The following is a 15,121-nucleotide window of genomic DNA, read 5'->3' as shown; positions in this document are numbered from 1 at the left end:
AAATTAGGGGTCCATAACCAAACTTTTGGGATCCAAAAATAGTCCAATATATTAACTTGTAACCAGTTGATGACTTGAATGTGAAATCCAAGTGTAAATCAAACCAATTTTTTATGTTTACCTGACTTGAGGATCAAATCTCGACAGAGGTTTCATGCCAATACAACATTTTACTAATTTGACCTCAGGTGACCCCTGATGACCCCCAAATGACCTTACCAAAATATGGCTCTAAATGGTGACTGTATCCACCAAGTTTTATGCCCATATGACAGTTTGTACTAATTTGACCTCTGGTGACCCCAAAATGACCTTCAAAAAATTTGGCTCTAAATGTTGACTGTACTAACCAAGTTTCAAGTCCATATGACAGTTTTAACTTATTTGACCTCAGATGACCTCTGGTGACCCCAAAATGACCTTCAAAAAATTTGGCTCTAAATGTTGACTGTACTAACCAAGTTTCAAGTCCATATGACAGTTTTAACTAATTTGACCTCAGATGACCTCTGGTGACCCCAAATGACCTTCAAAAAATTTGGCTCTAAATGTTGACTGTACTAACCAAGTTTCATGTCCACATGAGTTTTAACTTATTTGACCTCAGATGACCTCTGATGACCCCGAAATGACCTTCAAAAAATTTGGCTCTAAATGTTGACTGTATTTAAGTTTCATGCCCATATGACAGTTTTTACTTATTTGACCTCAGATGACCTCTGGTGACCCCAAAATGACCTTCAAAAATTTGGGTCTAAATGTTGACTGTACTAACCAAGTTCCATGCCCATATGTCAGTTTTTACTAATTTGACCTTTGGTGACCCCAAAATTACCCTCCACAAATTTGGCTCTAAATGTTGAATCTACACCTATCATTTCATGCCCATATGATAGTTTTTACTAATTTGACCTCAGATGACCCCTGGATGACCTTGACCCATTAGCCAATACAAACTTGTTTTGTCTCGGGTCAAGATACACCCTGAGTTTTGGCCAAATAATAATTGCCCTTGTAAAACAAACTGGGACATCCCCATACCCCCAATTAACATGTGATTAATATCTGTATCATCCAAGCATCCTCATCTCCAATGCAACGTTCACTATTTATCACTATGGAATTATATTTACATGTTGAAAAATGTAGGCCTAGGGTTGAGTTTCTTGACGGGATAATATGCAGGCATGGAAAATAAATGTTGCTTAATCCTGAAATCTGCCAGGTTAGTTATTTTAATTTTTGTTATTTCGGTGCTAACAAAATGCACAACTTCCTCAACGTTTATAAATTGAAATATTTGGACAATGAACAGTCTTTTATTCATACTTGATAGGGGTTTATCGTTGAGTGTCTAGGACAAGGAAGATTACACAATTTTTCGGCCTACATCATTTTTAGCATTTTAACTTTTTTATTACTTGCTCTTTTTAATATGAGCTTTATGGGAATTAGTTTTACTATTACCATTTTTATTAAATTTTTTGCGGGTTTTATGCTACTATTTGGTTGGGTTTGTGCGGATGTTTGGTGCTTTAATTTTTTCACAGACAAAATAGTTCAGTGGTTTTCAATAGTTGTAGGCCTACTTAATATTACGAGTCCTGCTGCACGCTGTTTTCATAAAATAAAAAAAGTTGTGCATTGGCCTATATCGCGATATTAAAATATTATCTATCAATTCAACTGTATTTCTTTAATCATTGAATGGCAGAAAGTCGGGGGAAAAATAAAATATATGTGATTTCCAACAACTTCATGTCAGAATTTCGACACGACGACTCTTGAAAAATTTTATTTTTCCAAAAGTGGCATAAAATTTTTTTTTTTGGCACCAAAAAAGAGGGACGGGCGGGTTACCGGAAACCAAATTTTATTTTTAGTAGGCCTAGATGGTCAGGACCTTGGCGAGTTGGACACTTTTATTATCATGGATACTTACAAGTTATGCCATAAAATGCTGAGCTTATGAATAAATCCAGATGTGCTGTTAACCCTTGAAGATCTAGTATTGGTATGTACATGTAAAAAGGTCAGAACAGGAATAATAGACAAAGGGATAGGCATCCTAGACTGCTGCCCTCTGTTGAAATATGTATCCTAGGTCTAGACAATAGGCGGATTAGCGGCCATTTTGTCTTCGACGTGATTTTATTCACGTGTCCTTATACTTTAGTACGCATATATATACAAGTTAACAGGTTTACAATATTAAAATTAGGTATATTCTGAATATACAATATATTTTGTAGTAAATCGATCAAATGACGGTGATTGTTCAGGTATTATATGCTTGTAAAAATTAAACTCTCTGACCAGCTAGTATTCTCCTCTGCCGTCAGTGTGATTCCAGACACTCCACGTACCGTGTTGCGAAGGTGGAGGAGACTAAAAGCTGTATTGACGAACACGCATGCGTTAAAAAATATGTAGTCTAAGTCGAACAATAGCGTGACGTAGTTTCCGGCATTGTTCCTATGCACTTTCACCCTCCTGGTCAGAATCATGTCAGGTCTTGTTCCAATAATTGAAAATGCAGGACTGTGCCGTGGTGTTTCAATATGTACAGTGCAATTGACTAATCTGCATAAGAAATCTTGGCTCTAATGACTGTAAATCATACATTTGTAAGATTAATTTTTTACCATTAAAATCTGATATGAACACACAGATAAGCAATGAGCAGGATAAAGGCAGTGGAATTAACAATGCATACGACATATAAAATGGAAGTGCCTAGGGTTAACATCAGTCAGAAGTACGCTCTCATCCCATCCAAATCGATAGCATGCACCCGACTAGTCTTGTCACATTTTTTTTCTAATTTTAGTTCCCTTGTTTTTGTCACATTGAGCAGCACAGTCAGTTAAACCAAAGCTTGTATTTACTGACTGTGCTGGTGACAGCGTTCGAAATTTTGGTTGTCCGGTTGTCCGGGACAACTAAAAAAGTCGCTGGACAACCAAAAATACTGATTCGGTTGTCCGCCGGACAACCATAAATCTAGCCAAAAGTCACATTTGTAGGCCTACGGACAACCAAAAACTTAGACGGACAACCAGAAATTGTAATCTGGTTGTCCGTGGGACAACCATTTATTTTTCCTAAATTCGAACACCGGCTGGTGACTACAATGACTGTGCTGGAACTCAAAATGACACGCAATGCGGGAGCCTGTTAAATAAATTATTCAACTTTTTAAGTTTTAAACTTTAAGCTAAGCTTACCTTCTAATTCTAAACTTCTTCTTGCTGCTGAGTGCGGGGAAAATAATGAATGACAGTTAAGCTCTACTGGTATTGGCAGGAATACTAGTATACTATAATCACACCAAAATTTCGATCTAACTGTAAAATATGTATGTTTAAATGATAAAATCATGAAGTGAAACTCATGTAATTTTTAATCAAAATCAGGAATATATTTGCAGCAACCAAATTTACCACTCATTCATCACTGCGCATGTGTACACGAAGCTTGACCGCCCTTCGCAGCCCGTAGGAAAACAAAACAAACACGAAACCAGGCACCGAACTAAATCTGATCACAGATGATGCATTAAATTAAAAATAAACGGTATTTATGGACGCGGCACTACACTACTACATTGTGCATTATTAAAATATATTAAAATGAGTGTTAGTTCAGCCATTTTCTATGGATTCTGCTCAGGGTCCATGGCATTTCTCAACAAAACAATTCTGACTTCATACAATTTTCAGGTAAGCTTAAATTAATTTATCAATCATTCATGGTAAGAATTTAAGTCTTCAAATGGCATTTCGTGATCCAGAGCCTCACATCCCCCCCCCCCCACTTTTCTCAAAAAAGTTGAGATTTTTATACTACTGAAAACCTCTGGCTACATAATGTTTATGTACCAAAAATTTCTTGCAGATATTCGTTTAGCAAAATTACAACAGTGGCTATGGAGCAGTGTAATCACATAATCATGCATAACTTGCAAACACAAAATCGGAATCAACTGAAATTTTGGGAATTTTCGTGGATATCTACTGAAAAATGTCATAAAAAGAGAATACTAGGATTAAGATTAATCAATTTTCAACACACACTTTTCCATCATTCACAGGCAGAACTGAGTAGAAACAATTGCCCAATACAGTTTAATTTTTGTTTAAATAATATCCAATATGACCTTATTAAAGCCATACTGGTATGTATCATTCCATAACAAATAGAATTGTATTTTTCTCACAAAATGATGTTAGATTTCACTGCAGATATGTATATATCTTCTTTTAATTTTGGCCCGAACAGATGAAGCAACACAAAGAAAATTGCTATTTAATACTCCAGCTCATTATGTCGCCAATGCAAGCCACTCTGTCGAACATGACTCAGATTGGTTGATGTGTTATAACCTTCCCGTATGCCGATGTATGTACTGTGATGTGGGTATCACATATGTTTGACTAATATTTCGACCACAGTAATAAAATGTATGAATGGATGGTTTATTATTAAATCTCAGATTTGGGTGCGCTTCTAAGATTACACCCATTGCATTTTTTGTTTGCGTTTGTTTGCATTTTGTGAAGAAATGAGAAAAAAATGGACAGAGTGGTATGCAAAATGAAGGGGCAAATCTTCTCGTTGTGGCATATAGCTTACATGCTTTTAAAGGTAGAACCAAAAAGTGGTACAGAAAAAAAATTGGACAAAGTGGTATGCAAAATGAAGGGGTAAATCTTCTTGTTTTATTGGTGGGTCCGGAATTGAGAAAATTTTACAATACGGCTCTAATTACTTATTATCACATTCACAGCATCCAAGTATCCTCTTGTTTGGACAAATGATCTTCACCAGCATCATCCTACGAAGTCTGAAGACACTTGGTTATCTCCTCCTACCAGATGTTACCTATGACAACCTCATCTTATGTGCCTTACCGTCCGTGTTCTACACCATCCATGCTGGACTCGCGTTGAGTGCACTAGGTGGTATGTCCATTCCCATGTACACTGTATTGAAGAGATGTGTTCCTCTTGCTAATCTTCTATTGGCTGTAATAGTACTTGGTAGAGGAATGCCACGGATGGGAGTGGTTGCATCGGTTTTGGTCATCACCGTTGGTTGCGTCATTGCAGGTGGGTATGATTGGGCTATTCCAGTTGAAATCCACACTACCCCTGTGGAAGATTTTGGAAATATCTTCCACAGAGGGAGTATGTTTTTCAAATGTAATTGGTCAGAATTAATCATTTTGAAACCTATACTCCCCCGTATAGTTTTCAGTGGCGGCGCCAGGAATTTTTTTCGGGGGAGGGGGGGGGGGGCAAAGTGAATTTCAGGGGGGGCAGTGCAGTGAGGATAAAAATCCGTGCAATGAGAATTACAAATCCGTGCTTAAAATATTTATATACAATTCAAGTTTCAACCCGACAAATGACCAGGATATTAAAGAAGTTAAAGTACGACTGGTCGAGACGAAAAATCCTCTGCAAAATGGGTATAGCTTGTGGTAATCAGTCAAACATTAATTTTGCGAAAAATTCAAGCAATATATTGCCTCTGGCGACGCCTTCTTTACTCCGTGATTGTTTGGTCACTTTCGTGAGGATAAGATAAGCCTCGGGGCGAGCAGATCAGTGATTTTGATGATTTTTGCAACATTGTAAAGAAGACACTTTATGGTTTTGGAATCTTCACGAACGCTTTTAGGTTTACAGGGTTTACTGCCGATATTTTAAGTTAAGTCCCCAATCCACATGGCCTTTTCTATTGAGTTATCCTGTAGACGTTCCTGAACACTAAATGATAAACTCATCAAATTATTTCGGTATTAAACCTTTATGTGTATTGCTTGTAGACAATTTAACACCATGTTTATGAACTGAACATCTTATTGATTAAGTTAAGCACTATTTGGACATTTAGTTCATAGACATTGCGTTTAATTTTTTGTAATAATACTTTTATGCCACTTTGACAAATTTTATACAATATGCAGATATCTTATATGCACCTTTGCGTGTCACTAAAGTTGCGACATTTACAGAAATCTTATCACATTTTGATAATTTTTAGCGGCTGTGCGATATTTTAAGAAATTGTAGGCACCTTTGTAGAGTTTGTATGCGTTTTTGCATTTTGTCGTGACCTTTCATCACGCTACAGCTTGGTAAAATGAATTTATATTTAAAATGAAAACCTACCCTTCTGAATAACACCTTCCAACCAATTTCTTTTCTGATTAACATAAAACATAATACAGTTTTTGAACATTTTTTAAACATAATATTGTTAACTTGACATTAGTCAGTCAGGCGTCTACTTTCATCAAGCTGTAGCTAGTAAAAATAATGACTAGTCAATTAAATGGATTTACATTTTGAACGAAAACCTACCTATTTAAAAACTCCTAGTAATAAATTTTCTGATTAACATTTTGCAAAACATAATAGCATTAACTTGGTATTAGTGAACCATGTGTGTACTTTCATCAAGCTGTAGCTAAATGAAAATAATGACAAGTCAATTAAATGGATTTACATTTTAAATGAAAACATACCTATTTAAATAACTCACAGTAATATATTCTCTGATTAACATTTAGTAAAACATAAAAGCATTAACTCGGTATTAGTGAACCAGGTGGGTACTTTCATCGAGCTATAGCTAGCTTTAAAAAAAACCGAGTCAAATGCATAAAGTCTATATCTTTTTTGTAGATATTTACTTTTGGCAGAAAAAACGTCACATCACAAAATAATGAGAATGGAGGACTAACAAACCGTTTGGTTAATACCCGTAGAAGTGACGTCATAATCGGATTAACTACCATAGCAATAGATGAATACAATTTTTGAATAGACCGCCCTGCACTACAAGCAGATTGCAATAATCACCTGTGTATGATGTCAGCAAACACAGATTGAATACAATACCGGTCTTTTCAAAGATATCTATCTTACAGGTGCGAGTGATCAGTCTTTCTTTGACATCTACAGACGAATCCAAATCCACGCATTCCTACACCTGACTAGCAGCCTTTAGTTGGGTAGCCGTCGGCTACAATGCACTCAAATTGTGAAATGATTCGGCCTTGGCGGAAATTTTAAACTGCATTCCATCACCCGTTTTACACCTTCAGCGAAAACACAGGCAGACAAAAGAATAACACAATAAAGTTCCCTTCGACAAAACACACAGCATGATCTATTCGCTGTTGAAGTGACATAATAATCGGATTAACTACACGCGGTATCTATGCATTGATGTACTTGCAAACAAAAGGACTATGTATGAATAGATGCGACGGGATTACCTGCGGAATTATCTCCATTATATATATTATTAGCTATTATTCTATTAACCCTCCTCGTCCTTGCATCTTCTCCACGTGTTAGGCGGCTTTTATTTGCACAATTGGATGCTCAAGACACCAGGTTGGTGCTAGCGGCTACCCAAAGATGTCCGACCAAATCCTGACCATGACTTGGCTACTTGGATTCGTCTATAGTTAAATGCATCGGTACCACGTGAGCGTTGTAGTGCAGGTGGTATAGTCAAAATTGTATTCATCTATTGCTATGGTAGTTAATCCGATTAACTACGTCACTTCTACGGCATATGTGACGTGTCATGTCAAAAGGAGACACTTTTGGGCAGAATCGTAAATGGAGAAATAGCCAAAAATCTACCCGGTGGTAATTTTTTCACAATTTGGGTTTGTTGTGAATTTGTGATGTTATTAATGTTAAAAATATTGTCTGATAGTTTCAGACCGGAATATAACTGGCATCTTGTATTTTTTGAGACATTTTTCAAGGTAATTCCTACTCTCAACATTGTCAATAATATTTTTAAAGGCCGATATCTCAATTTTCAATTTTATAATACCATAACTTACGAACTCAATATCTTCGCTTAGGAATGTCTGATTTCATTGGGGAAAACGGCGCTGTGGAGCAAAATATCTCTTTATTTAATGTAAAAATCTCAAAATTGATAACCTGCCCAAAAGTGTCTCCTTTTGACATGACACGTCACATATATGCCCCGGGGGGGGTCACTCCCATTGTGGCCTGTACACCATCCGCGATAATCAACTTTTGAAAATCACCCTAAACAAGGATTTAACCCTTGGCTAAAACGACACCCTAAACAGGGATTTCATTCCTAACCGTCAAATTTCATACCCTAAATTTCATTTCCGCGTATTTAGAAATTGCAATTTTGCTACCCTTTTTTCCATTTTTTCATGTTTTTGACACCCTAAACGCGATACACGCGTGATCGTGCCTTACTACCCACCTAAAAACGACCCTTTTACGCGTTTTCATTATCGCGGATGGTGTACAGGCCACAATGGGAGTGACCCCGGGATATATGCTTATTATTTGCAATAATTATTCTTAATGTGATCAATAGAGGTTATCCGTGTTCTATATTGCGACTGCTATACGCTGGCGAAGTTACGTAATTAATCGGATTAATTTCCATAGCAATAGGTGAAAACAATTTTGAACATATCGCGCTTCACTACAAGTAGGTTACACTCATCACCTGTGTATGTCTGTAATCGTAGACCGAATATAATACTGGCCTTTTCAAAGATACTAATTTTACAGGTGCAAGTGATCAGCATGATATGGTTCAATGCAGAGGTACCGCGTGAACGTATCAGTGCAGCGCGGTATATTCAAAAATTGTTTTCACCTATTGCTATGGTAGTTAATCCGATTATTACGTAACCCGCCAGCGTATACCTTGTTTAGAACTTTCAAAAGAAGTACCTGCATGTGCATGTGCATTGATATACTACGGAATCAGCGCCTTTTGTTAGAAGTCACGCATGAGTAAAGTGGATAACCATAATTATTCTTAGGAACAACAAAACGTCCTGATACGCCAAATTTTGAAAAATTGTAAATGAGAATTGCAGACAATATAAATAATAATATTAAATGTTTAAAGTTTAAGATTCAAAACTAGTTTAAGGGATCTGGAATGAGCGTTATGAGCGTTTCGACAGTATTTTTTGTGGGACATGAGAGCACATCAGACATTTCGAATTGCATTCTGAATACGAAGAATGTCTTTCTGATATCAAATAATTCTCATTTTTTGAAATTCACGATATAATACAAATGTTATGACAAATGATTAAAATTCGATATTTTTCACATTTTCGATATATAACAGTCCTCGAAGTAAATTTTATAAATCTAATGATATATTCATAAAGTGTATGTAGCTGGGAGGAAAAGCCGACGATCAATTGAAAATTTTGACCTTTCATACTGAAGATATGGATTTTTTTCCCAAAAGACCTAATTTATTTTGGTGTTTGGGGAAAAAATTCCATATCTTCAATACGAAAGGTCAAAATTTTCAATTGATCGTCGGCTTTTCATCCCACCTACACACACTTTAAGTACACATTATCAAATTTATAAAGTTTACATCGAGTACTGTTAAATATCAAAAATATCAATTTTTAATCAGCCATAAAATGTGTATTACATTGCGAATTTAAAAAAAATAAAAATTATTTGATATCAGAAGGACATTCTTCGCATTCAGAATGCAATTCGATATGCCTGATGTGCTCTAATGCCCCACAATAAATACTGTCCAAAGGTTCATACCCTACCCCTTAACCAAGGTTAATACACACCTATGACGTCGCGCTATTGTTTTAGCGCTCCATTATTTTCCACGAATGGAGCGATGATTACAATAACACGCCATTCGTAATGCCTTTCTCTTTTTTCTGAGACCAAATACTTCTCAGGAAAGAGTACTGGCATTTACGAATGTAGTGTTAATAACAATTGCACTTTCGAAAAGCAAGTATTTGCGAAAAGTGCAGTATTGTTATCATTACTTCATTCATTTATTGTTACGCATGGTAACCAGAACAAACAAACGCATTGGGAATCAGTTTAATGATACAAGAAGAAACTTAATAGGCGTAAAAAGAGAAAGGGACATTTGCCAGGGAAGAGCGCATTGATAAATACGGTACCAGCATGCCCCACCAGTTGGTTATTAGATTGTAGAATGTTCCCGGGGCCCCATGTCAAAGAGAAATATTTTACGCTACTGGTTTAGATTTTTAAAAACATGTATCACCAAATTGAGTAATTCAAAAAACCTCATCAACTGGAGGGAAACACATCCCTCGAGCCCCCAACACCCCGACCAAGTGCCAACATGTAGCCTGCTTGGGCATTGAGGCAAAAGTACACGTAACCAACATTCCATTTGCCAACGTGCAGTGTCTTTTCCCCCTAAATAGCCCCTGCCCCCCGTAAGCGCCGCCACTGATAGTTTTACCTATATCTTCCACAACTGGAGTGAGTATTTGCTATTCTATTCAAAACTGATACTCCCTCAATGGCAGACTTAAGCTAAATCTTCCACAGGGCACAGTGACATCGCCCCGATATCTTCATAGTAAAAATCGCCATGGTAGGTTGAATCCACAGCCACCTATGACCATTTTATTCGGACCTTATGAGATGCATATTATTAGCGAAGTGACTTGACTAAGGCTACTGTATAGACGGGTAATTGATTTCTCGCTCTGTGAGCAAGCTTGTATACGACATTGCGGTCAATGGTTATACTCTCTCCACTTGAGTGAGTGCCGCTATAGCCTGCTGTGCGCTGTAGTCCATATAGGACCAACGCAATATAAAATTGAGAGTTTTGGTCAAATTTTGACTTCAAAGCGCACGCACGCCAATTTTCAAAGCGCACGCTAACGACTATAATATCTGTTCAACACATATTTTCAAGTGTATGAGACCACATCTGGTTTCTTGAGAAAAATTCATTTACGGAGATATTCATCATTTTGTAACCCAGTATCCGAAGATTTTCGTCTGATATCAAAATCGTGCATAGCAATTCACGTGTATGGATCCCGTGTATTCATTTTAATGTCTCTGCTGCAACAAATAATTATTAGCCAGGCGATGTCGGTGTGCAGGGGTAGAGTGGATTATAAATGGAATAGCCCATTTGCTCATCCAGAGGATTGTAAAATCATCAAAATTTAGATTTTAGCAGTAAAATTGGCACCTTCGATCGTTATGTGTCATAGATATATGCCAACATAGCCTGCTTTAATAGTGGTTTAAAATCTGTAGTGTTAATAAAAATCCCTTTAAAAAGGGATGTACCTGCAAAAGGATGAATTACATTGAGTAACAACCATTTTCTTTTTTAAAATATAAATATACAGTAAAAATAATTTTAAGTGTAAAGATGAGACATTTTACATGAATCTGTAATTTCTATATACTATTATCTACATGTGTTTGAATGGGGCTACTTTGTCAATGCTGCTGTTTTTCTGGGTTTTTTTAATTTTTGTTTTGTCAAAGGAATGTTTTTTGCCTAAGTTTTCTTTAGCAAAAATACCTAAATGACAATTTTAATCCTTCACTTTTAGGCAATTTATCAACAGTTTTAAGTTTTTACACCTTCGCTGGAGTCACAAAGCCACAATGTGTGATTTGCTCCACAGCAAGACCCTTTATTTTTCTTGAATTTCTACTTTTGCATGTACGTGAAAGACTGGGGCTGAAGTACTATACAGTAAAATTGATAGTTTTTATAAAAAAACAGGGATCCCTGTTTTATTTGCCAAATTAAATAATATCTCCCATGTAAATTAAGCTCCACACTAAAGTGGCTTGTGGTTTTCATAATTTTACCTCATTATTTTAATTTGATTTAAAAATGCATGGAAACCTCCACAGCTGTTACTAATAATTATTATGTAAATATATAATTTTTGACAGAGGATAACAAAATTAAAATTTGACTGAAATCATACATTATGGCTTTGAGATGATTTTTCTTGAGCAAATGTTTTCATTAGATCCCGTTTGAAAAACAAAAGATAAAAGAAAGACTGATAGGAAATTTGCAAAAGAAAAGAATGGATGAAAGGGATGAGAAGCTTGGTTGAAAAAAAATAGAATAATATATAATAAATAGTTTAAATGCTTTGAACATTAGTAAGTCAAAATATGAAGCATGGTCCAATCGTTTCATGTTCAATTCTATTTACAATTTTTATACAAGAAGCAAAAACATAAACAAGAGACATTTTTGTGTGACAAAACCAAGTGAAAATATCTCCCATGTAAAGCTCCACACGTAAAGTGGCTTGTGGTTTTGTCACTTGGTTTTGTCACACAAAAATGTCTCTTGTTTATTTAATCAACAAACCTGATGAACTTATTCAACGAAGCAAAAACATGTCTATAGGATAGACATGTTATCCCCATAGGATAGTATTGTGTTTCCAGTTGTGGTTGCCACAATTCACCATCGTATCTTTGGCTTTAAACTTAAATTGATGAGAAAAAGACAAGTTTTCTTTTGATACCAAAATCTCAAGTTTTAAAAGAAATTTGGACATGGGGGATGAGGCTTGTCAATAGGGCTTACATTCCTTTGACAATAATGTCACATTCACACAACCCAATTGCTCCACATTAAAAAAATAACTAACAACATCAAATGATTTTTATTTATTTCATATTTACAGGACTTGGTGATCTGACCTTCGACCTAACAGCCTACGTTGCAGGAATATTGAGTGTACTTTCTCAAGCATCATATCTCACATTAGTTCAAAAACTTAGTCTAAACAGCAAAATGACAGCTACGGGAATATTATACCTAAACACCCTAATCTGCACACCATTTCTATTCATTTTTATACTTTTGACCTTTAACCTGTCAACTTTATCAACCTATCAATATATCAAAGACCCTTTGTTCATCTCATTACTAGTGTTAGTAATGTGCATGGGGATGATGTTAAATTATTCCATATTTCTATGTACAACTTTGAACTCTGCCTTAACAACGAGTATCGTTGGAGTAATCAAGGGAGTGGTAACTACCTTAATAGGTATGGTGACTTTTGGTGGTGTGCAACTTACAGTACTAAACGTAATTGGTATGATTGTGAATACAATAGGTAGTGTATGGTATGTTTATGAGAAATATTTGGAGACTTTAGTGTCAAAAAGGATTGAGAATTGTCAAGTTTGAGAAGATAGTAAAGAACTGTAAATTACATGTGCAATAAATGAAATGAAATTTGGCATAAAAAATGGATCAAAAGAACTTAAATGTAAAGGAGAGTGGTGATTGGTTGAGCCAGCGGGTAGTGTGAGCCAGCTAGTAAGTTGAGATTTTTAAAAAGCACATACAGTGATTTATAGTGCGCTACACACAGGCACAACACCTAGACGTTGATCCACAAGTCTCAGCACACTTTACAGGTTGTTGTCGATTACTATGGCCCCCACATCATTCCAGAAACCATTTTGACTTTGCTGCTTCAAGAGAGCACACCCTAGACAATCCGCAAACAACCATCACAACCAGAATCAGCTCCCCGAGTTTCATACAGATTACAACGATACAATTAGCAGTAAGTTCCTTGTCCAGGGGAATTTCAAGCTAACTCAAGATGCCTTAATTTTCAAACTAAACAACTGGTTGACTTTATTGTTGTTTTATCTACAGTAGATAGCACTACCATATAGTGGTCAAAAATGCTATCTACAGGACTGTAGATAGCATTATAATACAATGGTCAAAATGAAAACACAATGACCACACATGGTTTAAACCACAATATTTAGTAGACACCCCAAATGCTATCTACTGTAGATAGCACTAAACCACAATATTTAATAGACAAGCTATTAAAATATTATCTAGTCTACTGTAGATAGCACTAAACCACAATGGTCATTCCATCTACTATAGATAGCACTATAAACACAATGGTCAGAATGCTGTATACTGTAGATAGCATAACACACAATGGTCGAAATGATAGCAACTATGGATTTCAATAAAACACAATGCATGGTCACACACCGACACCGCCTGGCTAATAATTATTTGGTGGAGCAGAGACATTAAAATGAATACACGGGATCGATACACGTGAATTGCTATGCACGATTTTGATATCAGACGAAAATCTTCGAATACTGGGTTACAAATTGATGAATATCTCCCGCAAATGAATTTTTCTCAAGAAACCAGATGTGGTCTCATACACTTGAAAATACGTTTTGAACAGATATGATAGTCGCTAGAATGCGCTTTGAAAATTGGCCGTGCGCTTTGAACTCAAAATCTGAAAATTTTATATTGCGTTGGTCCTATGGACTACAGCGTGTAGTACAGCTGCACTCACTGTAGGCAGTATACAAGTCGATGACCATTGACCTCAATGGGGTATACAAGCTTATTCGCGCACAACCAAGATCAATTACCCGGCTTTGTGAGTAGCCTTAGTTAAGTCCCTCGACTAATTATTAGTTTTAAAGAGCTTTAAAGGTTTGAACCAAATGGCTAATCGTGGCTGTGGATTCAACCTACCATGGCGATTCCTGCCATGAAGATATAGGGTCGATGACACTGTGTGTGGTCTTGTAAAAATTCTTTTTGGGAGTGCCCAAGTATTTTACATGTTCAAGTGACGCATCATGGTCAGTTGTTTGATGAGGCGCAAAATTATTGGTGGTGGGCATGATGTTACCATGGCAATTGCATGCGGAGCGTGGATTGTACATTATTACCCCAAAATTGAGGTAAAATTTTGTGTTTACCGGGCCAATTTTAAATTTTACACTATTTGTGTGATAACACTAAACCAAAATAGTCAAAATGCTATCTACTGTAGATAGCACTAAACCAAAATAGTCAAAATGCTATCTAATACTGTATAAATAGAACTAAATCACTATAATCAAAATGATATCTACAGTAGATAGCACTAAACCACATTATAGTCAAAATGCTATCTACTGTATAGCACTAAACCAAAATAGTCAAAATGCTATCTACTGTAGATAGCACTAAACTAAAATAGTCAAAATGCTATCTACTGTAGATAGCACTAAACCAAAATAGTCAAAATGCTATCTACTGTAGATAGCACTAAACCAAAATAGTCAAAATGCTATATAATACTGTATAGCCTAAATAGCACTAAATCACTATAGTTATAAAATACTAGCTACAGTAGATAGCACTTAACTGCAATTTATCCAATTGGGGGGGGGCATCAAAATTGGGCATTGGTTTCTACAAATTCAGG

At 36.1% G+C, this 15,121-nt stretch overlaps 1 protein-coding gene across 1 annotated transcript; it reads left to right on the top strand.

The window, feature by feature from the left end:
* The first annotated feature begins 3,607 nt into the window (after nucleotides 1–3,607).
* Nucleotides 3,608–14,173, top strand: LOC140170104 (uncharacterized). Its single transcript, XM_072193429.1, has 3 exons — nucleotides 3,608–3,722; nucleotides 4,790–5,111; nucleotides 12,539–14,173. Exons 1-3 carry the CDS (start codon nucleotides 3,633–3,635, stop codon nucleotides 13,048–13,050), a joined length of 924 nt encoding a protein of 307 aa, XP_072049530.1. The 5' UTR covers nucleotides 3,608–3,632; the 3' UTR covers nucleotides 13,051–14,173.
* The last annotated feature ends 948 nt before the right edge of the window (nucleotides 14,174–15,121 follow it).

The sequence above is a fragment of the Amphiura filiformis genome, chromosome 14 (assembly GCF_039555335.1).
Source record: "Amphiura filiformis chromosome 14, Afil_fr2py, whole genome shotgun sequence".
NCBI classification, from domain to species: domain Eukaryota; kingdom Metazoa; phylum Echinodermata; class Ophiuroidea; order Amphilepidida; family Amphiuridae; genus Amphiura; species Amphiura filiformis.
This window is presented reverse-complemented; position numbering and strand designations above follow the sequence as displayed.